At 42.3% G+C, this 19,287-nt stretch overlaps 1 protein-coding gene across 1 annotated transcript; it reads left to right on the plus strand.

The window, feature by feature from the left end:
• The first annotated feature begins 3,439 nt into the window (after positions 1-3,439).
• LOC139381735 (SEC23-interacting protein-like) lies at positions 3,440-18,204 on the plus strand. The gene is made up of 17 exons (XM_071125476.1): positions 3,440-3,765; positions 9,089-9,609; positions 9,711-9,921; positions 10,311-10,504; positions 10,758-10,847; positions 11,123-11,333; positions 11,577-11,718; positions 12,055-12,263; positions 12,756-12,856; positions 12,963-13,124; positions 13,596-13,691; positions 13,917-14,084; positions 16,049-16,204; positions 16,495-16,597; positions 16,741-16,929; positions 17,027-17,195; positions 17,595-18,204. The coding sequence occupies exons 1-17, from the start codon at positions 3,633-3,635 to the stop codon at positions 17,674-17,676; spliced, it is 2,937 nt and encodes a 978-aa protein (XP_070981577.1). The 5' UTR covers positions 3,440-3,632; the 3' UTR covers positions 17,677-18,204.
• Positions 18,205-19,287: the final 1,083 nt, after the last annotated feature.

Here is a 19,287-nt window from a genome sequence, read left to right on the forward strand (position 1 = left end):
CACTGGCTTCCTGTCAAGGCAATGGCTGATTTCAAGGTTTTACTGCTAGCCTACAAAGCATTACATGGGCTTGCTCCTACCTATCTCTCTGATTTGGTCCTGCCGTACATACCTACACGTACGCTACGGTCACAAGACGCAGGCCTCCTAATTGTCCCTAGAATTTCTAAGCAAACAGCTGGAGGCAGGGCTTTCTCCTATAGAGCTCCATTTTTATGGAACGGTCTGCCTACCCATGTCAGAGACGCAAACTCGGTCTCAACCTTTAAGTCTCTACTGAAGACTCATCTCTTCAGTGGGTCATATGATTGAGTGTAGTCTGGCCCAGGAGTGGGAGGGTGAACGGAAAGGCTCTGGAGCAACGAACCGCCCTTGCTGTCTCTGCCTGGCCGGTTCCCCTCTTTCCACTGGGATTCTCTGCCTCTAACCCTATTACAGGGGCTGAGTCACTGGCTTACTGGGGCTCTCTCATGCCGTCCCTGGAGGGGGTGCGTCACCTGAGTGGGTTGATTCACTGATGTGGTCATCCTGTCTGGGTTGGCGCCCCCCCCCCCCCCCCCCTTGGGTTGGCCGTGGCGGAGGTCTTTGGGCTATACTCAGCCTTGTCTCAGGATGGTAAGTTGGTGGTTGAAGATATCCCTCTAGTGGTGTGGGGGCTGTGCTTTGGCAAAGTGGGTGGGGTTATATCCTTCCTGTTTGGCCCTGTCCGGGGGTGTCCTCGGATGGGGCCACAGTGTCTCCTGACCCCTCCTGTCTCAGCCTCCAGTATTTATGCTGCAGTAGTTTATGTGTCGGGGGGCTAGGGTCAGTTTGTTATATCTGGAGTACTTCTCCTGTCCTATTCGGTGTCCTGTGTGAATCTAAGTGTGCGTTCTCTAATTCTCTCCTTCTCTCTTTCTTTCTCTCTCTCTCGGAGGACCTGAGCCCTAGGACCATGCCCCAGGACTACCTGACATGATGACTCCTTGCTGTCCCCAGTCCACCTGGCCGTGCTGCTGCTCCAGTTTCAACTGTTCTGCCTTATTATTATTTGACCATGCTGGTCATTTATGAACATTTGAACATCTTGGCCATGTTCTGTTATAATCTCCACCCGGCACAGCCAGAAGAGGACTGGCCATCCCACATATGCTCTCTCTAATTCTCTCTTTCTTTCTCTCTCTCGGAGGACCTGAGCCCTGGGACCATGCCCCAGGAATACCTGACATGATGACTCCTTGCTGTTCCCAGTCTACCTGACTGTGCTGCTGCTCCAGTTTCAACTGTTCTGCCTTATTATTATTTGACCATGCTGGTCATTTATGAACATTTGAACATCTTGGCCATGTTCTGTTATAATCTCCACCTGGCACAGCCAGAAGAGGACTGGCCACCCCACATAGCCTGGTTCCTCTCTAGGTTCCTTCCTAGGTTTTGGCCTTTCTAGGGAGTTTTTCCTAGCCACCGTGCTTCTACACCTGCATTGCTTGCTGTTTGGGGTTTTAGGCTGGGTTTCTGTACAGCACTTTGAGCTATGTTACATATTGTTTTTAAAATATTTTATTTTCTCAAAAATGAACACTCTTGCAAGTAATTGAATACTAACTTCCATTCACATATTCAAATAACTGTGCCCATCCCTAGTGGGGGTACTCACTATACGCTACAGATATGGAGTAATACAGTGCATTCAGCAAGTTGTGTGCTCTCTGTTCCTCTGGAGTTGCCTTACTCTGTGGGGTCTTTGAAGTATTCCAACACTTTTGCTTCCCATTCTGGGTTAGTTGCTCTGGGCTGCAGGACAGAGGGTCAGGTCAGACAAACCACATCCTCATTATGCATGCTGATCAGGATAAATTCACATGGCTGTTATGGTTGTAAAGACGAGATGTAAACCATGTGTATTGACTAATCATAAGAAACAACAGCAACTATCACAATACAAAGATAATTCCCCACTAAATGAATTAACTCCCAATTAACCAGTGTTTATTGAAACACGACTAAAGCAGTTCCATGTAAGCAAGCTTAGTAACTCATTCCAGTCTGATACGTTTGTTTACTCTGATAAGCCTTATTGGTCTGTTTACCTAGAAAAAGCAGTTTTTTTCAAACGCCTAGCTAGCTTACTGTGGTTTGCACTCGCTAGCTAGCTTCTGCGGGATCGTTGTCCCTAAACCTGGACGGTTGTTGCTAACGTGTGCTAATGAGACTAGAATGAAGTTGTATACAAGAGCCAACTTTCCAGGACATAGACATGTCTAATATGGGCAGAAAACTTAAGTTCTTGTTTCTCTAACTGCAATTAACAGTAGCTATTACAGTGAAAAAAATAGCAAGCTATTGTTTGAGGAGAGTGCACAACAACAAAAAACTGGTTTGATACATTCACCTCTGAAGGTAAATAATGTACTTTACAGTCAGTAATCTTGCTCTGATTTGTCATCCTGAGGGTCTCAGAGATAAAAATGTAGCATAATTTTGTTTGATAAAATCCATTTGTATGTTCAAATGTAGGAACTGGGGTCTACCGTTTGACCCCACTGCGGTATCTGGCTCCACACCCACCCCGCCTTCTAGATGTGTGACAGTGAGTGTATAAGCTAATGATCCATCATGTATGTCATTCCTGGGAGTGTGTAAACTTTTTTATTACCATAGCATGTTTGTATGTTCTCAATCTCTATAGTTATGTACTTAAATGTATCAAATGACCAATTCGGCATATTTGGGCAAACTCAAACTGACAGACTTGATACAAAATATTGTGCAGGAATGTAATTCTAAATTACACCTAGACTCATATCTTAAAGTATTGCCTTTCTCTTACATTTCAAAGATGGAACAACATTTTTTATAGAAAATGCATGTTTTTTTTTAGTTTGTATGATCTTTTACCAGATCTAATGTGTTATATTCTCACAAACATCCAAGTTTTTACTTTCAAATGGTATCAAGAATATGCATATCCTTGCATCAGGTCCAGAACTACAGGTAGTTAGATTTGGGTTTGTCATTTTAGGTGAAAAATGAAAAAATAGTGTCAAACCCTTAAGAAGCTAGCTAACATTAGTTAGCTATTGAGGTGGCTAGTTAACTAGCTAAATTCCCGAACAAACATATTCTCGTTAGCAATAATTATGCCTCAATAACTTTATCACTCGACTCGCTCTCTCCTGGCCCGGGTTATACCTCACTGGATCACAGTGGCGGGAAAGACTCTTTTTGGGATATTTTCGAGAATATATTTAATATTATTGCATTTTAATAAGTATTCTGTTAATAATGTTGGCTGTCGACTATAGAGTAAAGTCAATCAGAAACATTGTTAACCTTTTTTTTCATTTTTTTTTTTTCATAAATTACAGTACCTCAGCCACAGCAGTAGATGGCAGCACTGAATCTTACTCATATATTTATTCCCGTACCCGGTCCATCAAGACTGCAAAGAACTTGCGGCGATTCAGCGCCTACTTAACGAGGAACACTTGACCACGTAGTTGTACTGTTTTTGGCTTGAGTTTATCACTTGTATAACAGATCAGTGAATTTTTGCAAACGCCAGCACTGAGAACTACGTCTGACATCCGGGTTGTGAAATTATGCTGCTCCGACAGTAAAATAAGCTTTGCTACGTGTAATTTGGGGTGAAAATGGCTGATAGGAAAACCAATAATGTGCCGAATTCCAGCGCAAATCTACTGTTTTCTGCGGCACCGGAGTTCAACTTCAATTTACCTGTCATACCTGTCAGCCAGGCCAGTGGTCCAGCGGTGTTATCGGGAGGTAAGATAACGCTAAGCCAGGCACAGCAGGGCCCCTAGGAATTGAATGACTAACATGACAGCTAGCTAGCCAACTAACTACTGGTTAGTTACCTGTCAACTAGCCCTTGATCATGCGTGACTCTCAGTTACATTACTCATAAGAGTCATTGGACAAAGGTGTCTTTTGCAGGAATGGTTTGTTAAGATCCCCGACGCTTGCTCTGAACATGCATCGCTGGCGGTATAGTTTTGGAACTTTATCGTTCAAATAAGCGACATATATATATATATATATATATATATATATATAAAACTTGATACACACCTTGATAGGGTTAGGGGTAGTGTTCCCACACGGCCATATATCCATGTTACAACGCTTGTTTACGGAAAAAGAGAACACCTGTGCTAATTAGCTATCAAGCATGTTCTGAACACCTGTGTGTAACCTTAACCCTGGTGTAGCCTAAGTGTCGTTTCGTTGGCTGGAGGCGCCCATAACTGTATTGATCTGTGCAAAACTGGTACAGTAAGTGTATATTTTTTTTTATTTGAAGGATTCTTTCTCGCTGATTATTGACGTTTCGAAACGTTCAAACACAGCGTGGGGATTGTAGTTCACATGACGTGAGACAAAGAAATCTGTAGCATTGGGCAAAGCAGTGGTTGATTGTAGGGGTGCCCATGGGGCTGGGGATCAGACATGGCCCGGGCAGGTTTCAAGGGTTAGAGTAGTGCAGAAGTTATATGCTGAGGCAGTGGAGAAAGTAGGTGGGTCAAGGGGCGGCAGGGTAGCCTAGTGGTTAGAGCGTTGGACTACTAACCGGAAGGTCCGAGCTGACAAGGTACACATTCGTTATACATGTCGTTCTTTCCCTGAACAGGCAGTTAACCCGCTCTTCCTAGGCCGTCATTGAAAATAAGAATTTGTTCTTAACTGACTTAACTGACAAAATATAAGGGAGTTGTACTCCAGTCTAGTAGGTGGCGGTAATGCAACATTTATTAGATGCCAACTGCCGTTAAACCTCAACGAAGAAGTAGTAGTTCACATGTGGCAGTAGTCGGCTGCGAAGCTGGCTGAGAACTGTTGGTAGAATGCCGTCTAGAGTTTGAGAGCTAGCTGTCCACAAGCCCATTACACATTTTAAACTTGTAGATAAATCTCTGCAATGTATTAGATATCAGGACATTTCTTTTGGAATTGTTTTAATAGCTTGGTAAATAAGTAGAATAACAGTTGCTACAGCTTAGCTGAGGGATGCTTAGCTCTCAAAGGAGAGATTGTTTTCATCTCTACATGTATTTGTGAAACGTATTGACATGTTGCATAATAATTTATTACATTTCTATAGCACTTTTTGTAGAATCTCAAAGTGCTTCAAGAGCAAAAAAACAAACAAGCAATATGTCATGACGGGTCAACCAGTAGTGGCCAAATCTTTGAAAGCTGCATCCTCCGAAGATGGAGAGGGTCTGTTCATGGCTTGAACTGAGGCATAGAGAGGCAGCCTTTAGGTACTATGCCCCCAGCATCTGGAATAGCCTACCAGAAAAACCTATAGTGAGCTGAAACTGTGGACTTATCTTAAAACACACCTTTTTAGCTTTCTTTCCATAGGTTGCTTTTTAGTCATTCAGTTTTTGTTATTCTTTAGTTTTGTATCATCTAATGCTTGTTGTGTAGTAAATATTCATTTATTTTTATTTTTCCTGTGAAGCACATTGCATTGCATTTGATGTCTGAAATGTGCTGTAGAAATATAGCTTGATTTGAGCAGAGAGAGCTGGACAGAGGATGGTAGATGATGATGGAGTCTGCTGATGATCTTGTAGAGGGAAGTCTTACAGTTACTGGACTTCTCTTCCACTCTGTGTAGCACCACTTGGGTGACGCCTCAGCAGCTCTGGGCGCCAGAAAGGTCCCCACATAAAGTTCAGAATAGTAGTCAGTCGTCCTCTCTACAAGTCCTCTCACTCAGCAATGCTGTATTCCTCTATCTCCCATTCATCTCACGCTTTATGCCACTACTCAAATTATGTTCTCAAAAGATCAGGTGAAACAAAAAAGATGGTACTGTGTCCAGATGCATTTTTCAAACAAAAGCTAGCTAGCCAAGCCCAAAAGTATTAACCTGTCAGTCAATCTGCAGAGCCGTGGCTCAAAAACGGCAGATATATGCAATAAAAACGAAACGTTATCAAAAACAAAAGAGCGCATGAAAAAACAAAAAAATATATACACATGTGCACCGAGCTGTTTGTTTAAACTACTAGCACACAGCTCAGACACTCATGCATACCCCACAAGACATGCAAACCAGTGGTCTCTTCACAGTCCCCAAGTCCAGAAAAGACAATGGGAGGCGCACAGTACTACATGGAACTCTATTCCACATCAAGTAACTAACTCATGCAAGTCGCAAAATCAGATTTAAAAAACATATACATACATACACCTTATGGAACAGTGGTGACCTTTATTTACACCAGTACCATGGTATTTACCTGCTAAAAAAATCAGGCTTTTTTTTTTTTTTTTGTACTAGCTACCATGTTAGTACAAAGAAAAAAATACCATGGTTTTGTATTAGCAGCATGTAGTAAAACATGTAAGCATGGTAGTTGTTTACATTGTATGATGAGGGCCTGTGTCCCACCGTTTTTTGGGTAAAGTGACCAAAAGCATAGTAATTTATGGTACTCATAATGCAACGTTGACTACTTGCTCTGCAATGTTAAAGTATAGGCCTAGTACCCTCTTAAACCCCTTTTAGTTCAAACTGAAAAACCCCAACACACATGATGTAGTGCACCCTCTTAAACCTTGGGACCTGGGTAGGGTGAGAACAATGGAGTCTGAAACCTTGAAGATTTTAAATGAGTTAGTTTATCTGGTGCATCTTCAATACTGTTTTCAGTTCTCTCTCTCTCATTCAACTAATCTTATACAATTCTAAATAGCCAACATACAAAAAAAAAATGTGTAAACGATCCTCCACCAAATTTCACAGTGGGTGCGAGACACTGTGGCTTGTAGGCCTCTCCAGGTCTCGCACCCACTGTGAAATTTGGTAGAGGATCAGTGATGATCTGGGGGTGCTTCAGCAAGGCAGATTTGTCTTTGTGAAGGATGCATGAATCAAGCCACGTACAAGGTTGTCCTGGAAGAAATCTTGCTTTCTTCTGCTCTGGCAATGTTCCCCAACTCTTAGGATTGTTTTTTCCAGCAGCACAATGCTCCATGCCACACAGCCAGGTCAATCAAGGTGTGGATGGAGGACCACCGGATCAAGACCCTGTTATGGCCAGCCCAGTCTCCAGATCTGAACTAGAGGTCGACAGATTATGATTTTTCAACGCCGATACTGATTATTGGAGGACCAAAAAAGCTGATACCGATTAATCGGCCCCAAAAATGTTTCTTTGTAATAATGACAATTACAACAATACTGAATGAACACTTATTTTGTTTAATATAATACATCAATAAAATCAATTTAGCCTCGAATAAATAATGAAACATGTTCAATTTGGTTTAAATAATGCAAAAACAAAGTGTTGGAGAAGAAAGTAAAAGTGCAATATGTGCCATGTAAGAAAGCTAACGTTTCAGTTCCTTGCTCAGAACATGAGAACATATGAAAGCTGGTGGTTCCTTTTAACATGAGTCTTCAATATTCCCAGGTAAGAAGTTTTAGGTTGTAGTTATTATAGGACTATTTCCCTCTATACCATTTGTATTTCATTAACCTTTGACTATTGGATGTTCTTATAGGCACTTTAGTATTGCCGGTGTAACAGTATAGCTTCCGTCCCTCTTCTTGCCCCTACCTGGGCTCGAACCAGGAACACAACTCTCACCCCTACCTGGGGTCGAACCAGGAACACAACAGCCACCCTCGAAGCAGCGTTACCCATGCAGAGCAAGGGAAACAACTACTCCAAGGCTCAGAGCGAGTGATGTTTGAAACGCTATTAGCGCGCACTAACTAGCTAGAAATTCCACTTCGGTTACACCAGCCTCATCTCGGGAGTTGATAGGCTTGAAGTCATAAACAGCACAATGCTTGACGCACAACGAAGAGCTGCTGGCAAAACGCAAAGAAAGTGCTGTTTGAATGAATGTTTACTCGCCTGCTTCTGCCTACCACCGCTCAGTCAGATACTTGTATGCTCAGTCAGATTATATGTAACGCAGGACACGCTAGATAATATCTAGTAATATCAGAAACCATGTGTAGTTAACTAGCGATTGTGATTGATTTGTTTTTTATAAGATAAGTTTAATGCTAGCTAGCAACTTGCCTTGGCTTACTGCATTCGCGTAACAGGCAGTCTCCTTGTGGAGTGCACAAGGACTAGTTAACTGTAAGGTTGCAAGATTGGATCCCCCCCAGGCAGGCAGTTAATCCACCGTTCCTAGGCCGTCATTGAAAATAAGAATGTGTTTTCTTAACTGACTTGCCTAGTTAAATAAAGGTGTAGTAAAAAAAAATAATAATAATCGGCAAAATCGGTGTCCAAAAATACTGATTTCCGATTGTTCGGTCATTCCGATTAATCGGTCGACCTCTAATCTGAACCCCATTGAAAACCTCTGGAATGTGGTCAAGAGGAAGATGGATGGTTACAAGCCATCAAACAGAGCCAAGCTGCTTGAATTTCTGCGCCAGGAGTGGCGTAAAGTCACCCAACATCAATGGAAAAGACTGGCATGCCAAGAAGACGCATGAAAACTGTGATTGAAATCAGGGTTATTCCACCAAATATTGATTTCTGAACAATTCCTAAGTTAAAACATCAGTATTGTGTTGTTTAAAAATGAATATGAACTTATTTTCTTTGCATTTTTTTGAGGTCTGACAACACTATTTTTTTGTTATTTTGACCAGTTGTCATTTTCTGCAAATAAATGCTCTAAATGACAATATTTTTATTTGGAATTTGGGAGAAATGTTGTCAGTAGTTTTATAGTATAAAACAGAAATGTTCATTTTACCCAAACACATACCTTTCAATAGTAAAACCAGAGAAACGGATCATTTTGCAGTATTGAGTTATGGTGACTCAGTGTTGGTGCTAGCAAATTGTGAGACCAGTTATCAAAACGCCTCGATATAACAGAATTTAGTTTAGCGTTCCTCAGCTATCTATAGCAGTGTCAGGTCAACAGAACTGTCGTATCAACAGAACCCTTGTTGGTCTGTAGTTAGTTAGTCAGTTGAGTTTCTCAAAGGGTGGATTCACATTGGATTGTTGACATTGCGCACATTTAGAATGAATGTACTGTTCAAATCTACTGCAGTAACTCAGTTGCTCAAATGTTCTGTTTTTCCAAGATGATACTGCAGATGTCGGAGAAGAAGACAGCTTTCTTGGCCAGGCCTCTGGAAATGCCCCAGCACCATCCACGTTTAGCTACTTCTCCAGTCCCGTGAACAGTAGTGACCCATTTGCTTCCATCGGTCATCAGCCGGCATGTCCACCACCAGCGTCACTCTCAGTATCCCTCGCGACATCGGGACCAACCTCTGTTCCCAGTGTTGCCAGCATGGCCCCAACACCCCCTATCCCACTAATCAACTCCAACCCTGCTGTGCCACAGCCATTTGGCACTGGCGTTCATCAGAACCACATGGGAAGCTACACTCCTCCCCCTAGCACAGTGACCCCACCCCCTCCACAAGCCCCCGATCAGAGTTATAATCCGTACCGTCACACACCCCTCAGCAGCAGAGCCAAACCCTATGTGCCAGCTCCAGAGGTCCAGTCGCTATTCCATCCACCGCCGCAGCAAAATCCGTACACTATGGGCTCTCCAGCTCCAACATTCCAATCGGCACCCTCCACATTCACAAAGGTAAACAACAACTCCACTCTGATAGGGTGCATTCACTGGTTTCTCTTGCTATTTATTGCCTGACAATCAGGCTAATATATATGTCTTTACTCTCCCTTCAGCCCTCCCCCACCCAGATTCAAGGGCCTCCCCCTATGGCCCAACATGCCGCCATGGCTGGAGCACTGGTCCCAGCCAATCAAATGATGCAATACAACGTGTACGAGGCTGTTCAGCCTCACTGGTTCTTCTGCAAACAAGTGGAGTCCAAGAGCGCCTGGCTTCCCTTCAGTATCCTGGACTCCATTCAGCTGGAGGAGATCTATAATTCAGGTGAGATGAAGGATCTGATTTCTACTACATTAGAGCCATTCATAGTATCGTTATCCAAGTTGACTTTTCATCGCTCTCGTTTATTTAGGCCTGGCAATTTGTTAAAGCTGTCAGTGCAGCGACCATTTCAAAATGTTTTGAAACATTATCCGTTGCATGCCCTAATAAACACGACCCTAATTTATGCACACTCACAGAGACCTGGTCATCTCACGAGTCTGTCATTTTGTTTTGCTTTTCATAAAATTGTATGTTGTCAAGAGTATGCCATGTCTCTCTTTTTGTCGTGAATCATTTCTTGTCGCACTGCATTTTCTGGTATGTAAAGCAAATATCTGTGAGAAACAGACAATAAAGAATAAAGACTACGTTTCTTAATTCTCCTCTAGTGCAACCGGACCCTGAGAACGTGATTGTGTGCACAGACGGCGGGCGCTACGACGTGCAGCTCTATGACCGCATACGAACAGCTGTATTCTGGGAGGAGGAACCTACAGAGGTGCGGCGCTGCACCTGGTTCTACAAGGGAGACTCAGACAGCCGCTTCATCCCCTACTCAGAGGAGTTCAGCGAGAAGCTAGAGGTTTGTCGCATCGTAAAAAAAACAGGACCTTGTATGGACCAGGGTCATGTTCATTAGGCCACGCAATGATGGAAAATAGTCATAAAAAGGGATGTACTTCTGAAAACGCCTGTGTTTGTTTTCCATTGCAAAAGTTTTCCTATGTTTTACTAGTGTTCCCTAATGAACAATACCCAGGTTTTAGCCCTGAGAGTGGACTGATAGGTGAATGTTATGTCTGAGCTTTGTTTGATTGGCTGTCTTCTCTATGTAGGGAGAATATAAGAAAGCTGTGTCAACCAATCAATGGCACCGTCGGCTGGAGTTCCCATCAGGGGAAACCATTGTCATGCACAATCCAAAGGTATGTTGGTAGGCCTTAATTTTACGGTGCAGAATTACCAAGTGTTTACTAAAATTACATGATAATCACAAAGTAGTAACTTATCCATAACTTGTTTTTGTTTTTTTGGAATTCATTACAACAAGCACCATTGGGTACCAGTTAGTTACCAATTGTGAACACTGATCAAGACTGTAAGGAAAAATAACATCATGGTTTTGAGTGGACTTTGTTTGCAGACCCAGACATGACTGTGTTTCTAGTTTGTGAAAAGGCCTTTTTATGTCTTTCAACAGGTGATAGTACAATTCCAGCCCTCTGACATGCCAGATGAGTGGGGTACGACCCAGGATGGACAGACCAGACCCAGGGTGGTCAAGAGGGGCATCGATGATGACCATGACGAAGTTCCCGATGGGGAGCTCCCTCAGGTGGATCACTTGGTGTTCATGGTGCATGGCATCGGTCCAGTCTGTGATCTGAGGTTCAGGAGCATGGTGGAGTGTGGTATGTGTGATTTCTCCATATAGCCTCTATATTTCCCAGAGCTATAATAATATTGTAAAATGGATGTGCTTGTTTATGTCCTGAATGGCATATGTCATGGTATGTTCTTCCTGTTATGTTGTTGTTTACTATGCCCAGCAATAATGAATGGCGTTTATTGAATGTCATTGTGTTGAATATCCATTTAGTACTCCATACTAACCCAGATAGAGTATTAAAAATGTGTGTTCCTTGTGTTCACAGTGGATGACTTCCGGAGTGTATCGCTGAAGCTGCTGCAGAGTCACTTTAAGAAGGCGCAGGACGAGCGTGTCATCAGCCGAGTGGAGTTCCTTCCTGTTCAGTGGCACACGGCCCTGCATGGGGATGCCACAGGGGTGGACAAGTGAGGAGACACTAATAGAATTTGAGGACGTTCATACAGTTGGGAATAGGGCCTGTTCTTTGTGGGATAGGGAAATTATATTGTAACACAAAACGTCTTTGCTGACCTGAGTGGCAAGCTTGTACAAATGGCTGTGTCACAGAATGTTACTAGCTGTCAAAACCTTGCTAATGCTTCCTTTATCCTCATTTCCTCAATTTCTCTCAAAGTTCATTGGAGGAAGAGGTCCAAGGGAGGGACCTTAGATCCTCTCCTCCAATGTGCCTTGAGAGGAATTGAGGAAACAAGTATGGAGGAAGCAAGGATTTGGTGTCAATCAATTTCCTACTGTTTTAGGAGGATAAAGAAGATCACCCTGCCCAGCACAGGTCGTCTGCGTCACTTCACTAACGAGACCCTCCTAGATGTGCTGTTCTACAACAGCCCCACCTACTGCCAGACCATCATGGACACAGTTGCCCTGGAGATTAACAGGATCTATGCCCTGTTCTTGCAGCGGAACCCAGACTTCAAAGGAGGCATTTCAGTATCCGGACATAGTTTAGGTACAAACACCCAAACATCAAGGGACACTTTTCCAGACCCAGATAAAGCCTAGTCCTGGATTAAAAACCTTTTGTGCTTTTTAGGTCAGGACTAGGTTTATGCTGTGTTTTAGGGGGACGCAAAAACCGTCATACCAGTCGACATAACAGGACAAGAAAGAGGGTGACTGCAAAAGCAAGCTAGCACATTTGTATGCATTGCTATGGGGATTTCAGTAAGCAATCAGTGCAAATCAACATCCGGTAGAAAACAAAGCTGAGGCAGACGACAAAAGTTGAAAGATTTGAACTCTGGCGGCAAGTCCCATCTACTGTGGCAGCTGATGGAATTTACCATTGTGCCCTCATTGAAAACAATGACATCCGGTTTGCCGTCTGCCTCGTACCATCTAAACACAGCATTAAGAAAAGCATCCCCAAGTGTTCCTACTTTTAGCTTAGTCATGTGAGAAAGATTTGGACAAACCGGTCTCTCTGAATGTTTGTTTGCAGGATCTCTCATACTTTTTGACTTGCTGTCAAACCAGAAGAATGGCTTACCTTTGCAAACCATGCCAACTGCTAATGGGGCCCACCCTGCAGACACCAAACAGGTAGTGGGTCCATAACTATCCAAACATTGTTTATTTCTTTATTTAGGTGACAACAGAGAGTGTAACAATAGTAATATAACCTAAAGTTTCCCACTTCTCCTTAAAGCAGGTGGCATCCCCCACTGTTGCTACTTCACCTGCTGCTGTAGAGGAGGAGCCTAAAGAGGAAGATAAGGAGTTTGTAGATCTTTCTTCTGCTTTGGAACATCTGGGCCTGTCTGAGTACCAGAGCACTTTAGAACAGGAGAAGATTGACCTTGAATCTTTCGTAAGAACCCTCCTTGCTTGTCATGAACCCATACAGTTATTGCTATTTACTTTCAATACTTATCACACTATTAAGAAGACATTACACTCCAAAATAAAATGTTTGACAGATGTTTTCAGATCTCGAAAGTCTAGGTGAGTCACGCCATTGGTTGTGTAGATCCAGCTTTATGCCTAAATCAATCATGATTCCTACCCCACAAATGAATGGAAAATATAATTTACTATGCTTATCTTTTCATTTTTGATTGTGGCTATAAGGATATAGCTATATGGATATAGCTGGATCTACAAAACAAATTGGTATGGCCTTATCTGAACAGAACCACATATGAGGTCTGAAAATAACTGACTTTTGAGTGAAATGTCCCAGGAACCGAAATTAAAGGATTCAATTATGTTGCAATGACTCCCTAGACCATATCATAGTCAGTGGTTGCAATCTAATTTCCCCTCTCCTATATTCTGATAGCTTATGTGCACAGTTGAGGACCTGAAAGAGATGAGCATTCCATTGGGGCCAAGGAAGAAAATAGCCAAGTTTGTCAAAGAAAGAGCAATTAAGCAGGTGATCATTTAATTGTCTTTTTCGCTCAGACACCAGTGTTGTGTTCAATAGGAAGAAATGTTTTGAAACGGGGCGATGCTACCTGAACTTAGAATACAAAGTTCTGTTTTCTATTGCTAAACGTTTCGCTACAGTGTGCCCTACTGAACACAATCCAGTGATGGTTAAAACAGTGACAACTAATCGTGTGTTCATGTGCCTTCAACTTCGGACTCCTTTTGTCAGGTAGCACAAGAGAAGAAGGCAGCAGAAGTTAAAGTGGCCAGTCAAGAGGTTGTCCCTGCCCAATCAATCGAGCCCCTCCCAGGGCCAGGCACCACAAAGCTTCCTGTTGGCGGGGCTTACTCCTCTGTCCATGTGGATTACAACTACTTTGATGTTGGCACTGGGCAGGTAAACCTAAACCTCTGTCAGGATTCAATCAGATCAGCGGTGTCGAAGGTGTAACTGCGTTAGAGCTGTCAAATCCTCAAGCGGCTCCTGGTGTTACGTATTGCAGACATTGCCATTGGATGCACCAAGATGCATTAATAGAAATCCCATGCAGTCGTGTTGCACGTTCGAACACTGGAATGTGTAATGTAATGTACACCTCTATTAGGCTAATATAAATCGCTTTCATTTAATGATCAGTGTTATTATTTCTATATAGCCTACACTTTCTCGTTCTGAACTTCTAACGCGGGTGGGATATAAGGACAGATGTGGTTTCGTAACAGTGACCACAAGAGAAGCTGCTCACCGATTTGACAGCTCTAATGAGGTTACACCTCCGTTGATCAGAATCCTGACCTAATGATGTTAGTCTACAGCCTTTCTGTAATGTCATGCATAAGCATACATTTTCATTAGGACACATCTTTTTCACTCAAAACATTACATTTTTTATTTAACCCTTATTTATCCAGGAAGTCCCATTGAGGTCAGAAGACCTCTTTCCCAAGGGATACCTGGCCATGAAAAAAATTGTGGTGTATGTGTGGATCTAAAGTACACTTAACAAAAATATGAATGCAACATGATAAGTGTTTCATTAACTAAAATAAAAGATCCCAGAAATGTTCCATACCCACAAAAATAGAATTCTCAAATGTTGTGCATACATTTGTTTACATCCCTGTTAATGAGCGTTTCTCCTTTGCCAAGATAATCCATCCACCTGACCCATGTGGCATATCAAGAAGCTGATTAAACAGCATTACATTGAGGGGGCGTGCAATTGGCATGCTAACTGCAGGAATGTCCACCAGAGCTGTTGCCAGATAATTGAATGTTCATTTCTCTACCATAAGCTGCCTCCAACGTTGTTTTAGAGAATTTGGCCGTACTGCCAATCGGCCTCACAACCGCAGACCACGTGTAACCAGCCCAGGATCTCCGGCTTCTTCACCGGCAGGATCGTCTGAGACCAGCCACCCGGACAGCTGATGAAACTGAGGATGTCATGTGGGCGAGCAGTTTGCTGATGTCAACATTGTGGCGGTGGGGTTATGGAATGGGCAGGCATAAGCTACGGACAACGAACACAATTGCATTTTATCGATGGCAATTTAAATGCACAGCGATACCATGACGGGATCCTAAGTCCATTGTCGTGCCATTCATCTGTTGCCATCACCTCATGTTTCAGCATGATAATGAAAAGGGAAAGGGGGGATACGTAGTCAGTTGTACAACTGAATGCCTTCAACTGAAATGTCTTCTGCATTTAACTCTGAATCAGAGAGGTGCGGGGGGCTGCCTTAATCGACATCCACGTCTTCGGCGCCCAGGGAACAGTGGGTTAACTGCCTTGATCAGGGGCAGAAAGACAGATTTTTACCTTGTCAGCTCGGGGATTCGATCCAACAACCTGGAAGCTGAAAATGTCCCAGTTCTTCCATGGTCAGCATGCTCACAAGACATGTCACCCATTGAGCATATTTGGGATGCTCTTGATCAACATGTACAACAGCGTGTTCCAGTTCCCGCCAATATCCTGCAACTTCGCACAGCCATTGATGAAGAGTGGGACAACATTGCAGAGGCCACAATCAACAGCCTGATCAACTCTATGCGAAGGAGATGTTGCGCTGCATGAGGCAAATGGTGGTCACACCAGATACTGACTGGTTTTCTGATCCACGCCCCTACTTTTGTTTTTTTAAGGTATCTGTGACCAAGAAATGCATATCTGTATTCATAGTCATGTAAAATCCATAGATTAAGGCCTAATTCATTTATTTACATTTATTGATTTCCTTATATGAACTAACTCAGTAGAATCTTTGAAATTGTTGGATGTCGGTTTTATATTTTTGTTCAGTGTAGTTATCTAAAAGCACTGTCTTGTCTGGTTTTGGTGTTCTGCTCCATAGGTGTCTGTTGTGTACCACACTCTGGACTTTGAACCGGTGAATTTCTTTGCCCTGGGATCTCCCTTAGGGATGTTCCTCACAGTGCGAGGGCTGAAGAAGATCGAGGAGAACTACCAGCTACCCACCTGCAAGGGATTCTTCAACATTTACCATCCGGTTAGCCAGTCTTTCTCAGACATATCTTTCCTGGAGTATGGGTGTGCATGCAGATTACATACTGTATGTGATAGGATTGTCACTGTCAGCTATAAAGCACTTTGACAACTGTTTACATAAATTACTTCATAAATACATTTGAGCTGTGACATGGTTAATGCCAATGTGTTTCATTAAAGTACATCAGGGTAGCAAATACTGTACATTCATTCATATGCAAGGGTGTAATCAAATAGTTTTATTTTTAGTTCTAAATGTTAAAATATCTGATTGCTCTTTGTTTGTTTTAGCTGGACCCAGTTGCTTACAGGATTGAGCCCATGATCTTGCCAGACTTGGACTTGAAACCTGTTCTGATTCCACATCACAAAGGGAGGAAGAGGCTGCATCTTGGTATGGAACTACTGGCTATTTTATCCTCTGATTTATTTTCTATTTCTTAGCCTACCATTGTCAACCATTGGTTCCCAAGTGTAATTTTGTTTTAGAATAATGACTGTGAGGGGTTTACATGATGGATTGTTTGTGTATGGCAGAGCTGAAGGAGAGTCTGTCCCGCATGGGTTCGGACCTCAAGCATGGCTTCATCAGCTCCCTGAGGAGTGCCTGGCAGACCCTCAACGACTTTGCCCGCGCTCACACCACCAACGCCCAGCTGGCGGCCGAGCTTGCCATGGTGGCCAATCAGATCAAGGAGGAGGAGGAGAAGCATGCACGCAGCGATGGTGAACATAAGGGCACAGTGATTTAAACAAGTAATGAAATATTGGTATTTTGGTTTATTTGTATATAAAAATGTTAACTTGTAAATAATGTGGTTAGTTGCAGAACACAGGATAGTGGAGAGTCCTGAGCTGCTGAGAGAAGAGGAGGCCCAGATGAAAATAGGAATGCTGAACGGGGGAAACCGCATCGACTACGTCCTACAGGAGAAGCCCATCGAGAGCTTCAACGAGTACCTTTTCGCCCTGCAGAGTCACCTGTGCTACTGGTATGAAAATCGGTTCTGGCACTTTTACATCAAGGTGGAAATGGTGACTAATGTGCACTGTTGAATACTTTTAACGTGGGCCTTGGCTGGATCAGCCACTCGTATCATTCTGCCTCTTGGGCGCTCCACACAAGGTTATACTTGTGTGTGTGTGTGGTTGGTTGTAGCTTCTGTATGATTAAAAGTTAGCCAAGATTTAGCCATATAATGTTTTATTCTAAATAGCCACTAATGCCGATTTTGAGTCTACTGCTGAAGAGTTTTGAATCTGTGGCTGAAACCCTCTCCATGGCTTGGATTGTTTGTCTTCTCTACACAGCTGATCTATTTTAAGTTGATGTATTCTGTTTGACAAATAATTCAGTCTGTAGTGATTTACTTGTGCCTTTCTTTTTGCAGGGAGTCTGAAGACACAGCCCTACTACTCCTAAAAGAGATTTACATGACCATGGGGATATACCCAGAACAGATTCTACACTGATGCAATAGATTGGTAGCCTGGTGGAACCAGCCTGGTTGCTACGTTTACCATTTTCTTTCACTGCACGTAAGTTAAATGGAATGGTGAACACAGCTATCAGGCTGGTTCCACCAGGTTGATTAGAGTGAATAATACACCTTTCTAAAACCCTCATACTGTTTATCTCCCCATCAGGTTTGGCCATGTAAATGCTTTTTAATTTTATATATGCTTCTATGCTTCTTGTTAATATTAATTTTCCTTTTGTATATTCTCATAGTCTATTGTATGAAGATGAATACGCGTGTAATATACCATTTGTCTTAAATTAACTAGATCAAATTAGTGGATTCCAAAACCACTTGTTTGAAATTACATTTTTATAGCCTAAATTCTAGAACTGGTGAGGTTTGCGTGCTGAACAATATGGAATCACCAAATGGAACATATACAAGAGAAATCACATAAAACCTGCAAATGAAATATTTACCTCCGTTTTTTATTTTGTTTAAAAATAGTTGTGCAATAAACCATTTTACTTTCACATTACTTGACTTATTTTCAGTCTTCAGTGCTTTTATGTTGTATTTTTATTGCTGATTGTTAAAAACCGTATTAAATTGCACAAGTAGACTTCCACATATCCTCCTTAAATCTGGGTCGAAATAGAAGACGGCTTTTACTTTCTGCTTCAAAAACCAGGGTTCCTCCATTACCTTAGTGTGCTTAAATATACAAAGGTTTGTGTAACTACTTTGGTGACGAGCGATTTAACCGGTTATTAAACAACTAATTGACAGACGTCATTTCAATTATTTGAATCTATATATATATATTTTTAAATTGGTGAGCCCAACTCGCTGTTTCTGTAAATCATTCACGAGAGAAGTTAAGTGGAGAACTAAATGGGACACTGGGCTGAAGGGAGTTGTAGTTTTCATTAAGCAAATATTCAACATAGTTCAGCGTACAAACGTGATAATTAACAGCAACGACCACAATCCACTGTGCCGGTTCTTTTCCGGCTCGTACAGAGATGGATACACTTTTATGCCTGCTATGTTCAGTTAGATACACACCGACCGCATAAGCCACCGGGTTAGAGAAATGTACACAACACGATGGGAACGAGGCATAGAGACGGTTTGTGAAAGTATGCGTTATCTACTTTGAAAAACTAGCAAAATTATTGCCCGACAGCGCTGCTGCATACTTGGGCAGGCTAGCGTAGCTAAATACGATGACTAAAGACAGCAACGTTACAGTATGGGGAGAATAGAGAACTCTATTTTAGGCTTTGTAATTTGCATTAAAATGAAATAATCATTTGTCATTATTTCAAAAATATTGAAATCGAAAAACGTGAATATTTTTTAAACGAACTAAAACCGAACCGACCTCAAAAAGCACAAATCAGGCAGCACTACTACTTGAATGGATTGGAGTGAAAAGAGGGTCAGTTAAGGTTTTCAGGAAATTATTGAGCTCCGAGGCTTTCAAGAACCAAAAGACTGGAAACCATTTTTTTATATAGAGAGAGGAGACAGCAATGTTTTAATGAGGAAATACGCTTTTTTTTATTCAAAGGCTGTCATGAGGACTCGTGTGATACAAAAAAAGTTACTGTGTAAC

The sequence above is a fragment of the Oncorhynchus clarkii genome, chromosome 23 (assembly GCF_045791955.1).
Source record: "Oncorhynchus clarkii lewisi isolate Uvic-CL-2024 chromosome 23, UVic_Ocla_1.0, whole genome shotgun sequence".
NCBI classification, from domain to species: Eukaryota; Metazoa; Chordata; class Actinopteri; order Salmoniformes; family Salmonidae; genus Oncorhynchus; species Oncorhynchus clarkii.

Bases quoted from the DNA above. Each gene is read 5' to 3' on its own strand.
- LOC139381735 (XM_071125476.1), top strand. From the start codon at position 3,633: ATGGCTGATAGGAAAACCAATAATGTGCCGAATTCCAGCGCAAATCTA. The intron at 9,610-9,710 runs GTAAACAACAAC...CTCTCCCTTCAG, and splicing joins CACCCTCCACATTCACAAAG to CCCTCCCCCACCCAGATTCA. The intron at 13,125-13,595 runs GTAAGAACCCTC...ATATTCTGATAG, and splicing joins AGATTGACCTTGAATCTTTC to CTTATGTGCACAGTTGAGGA.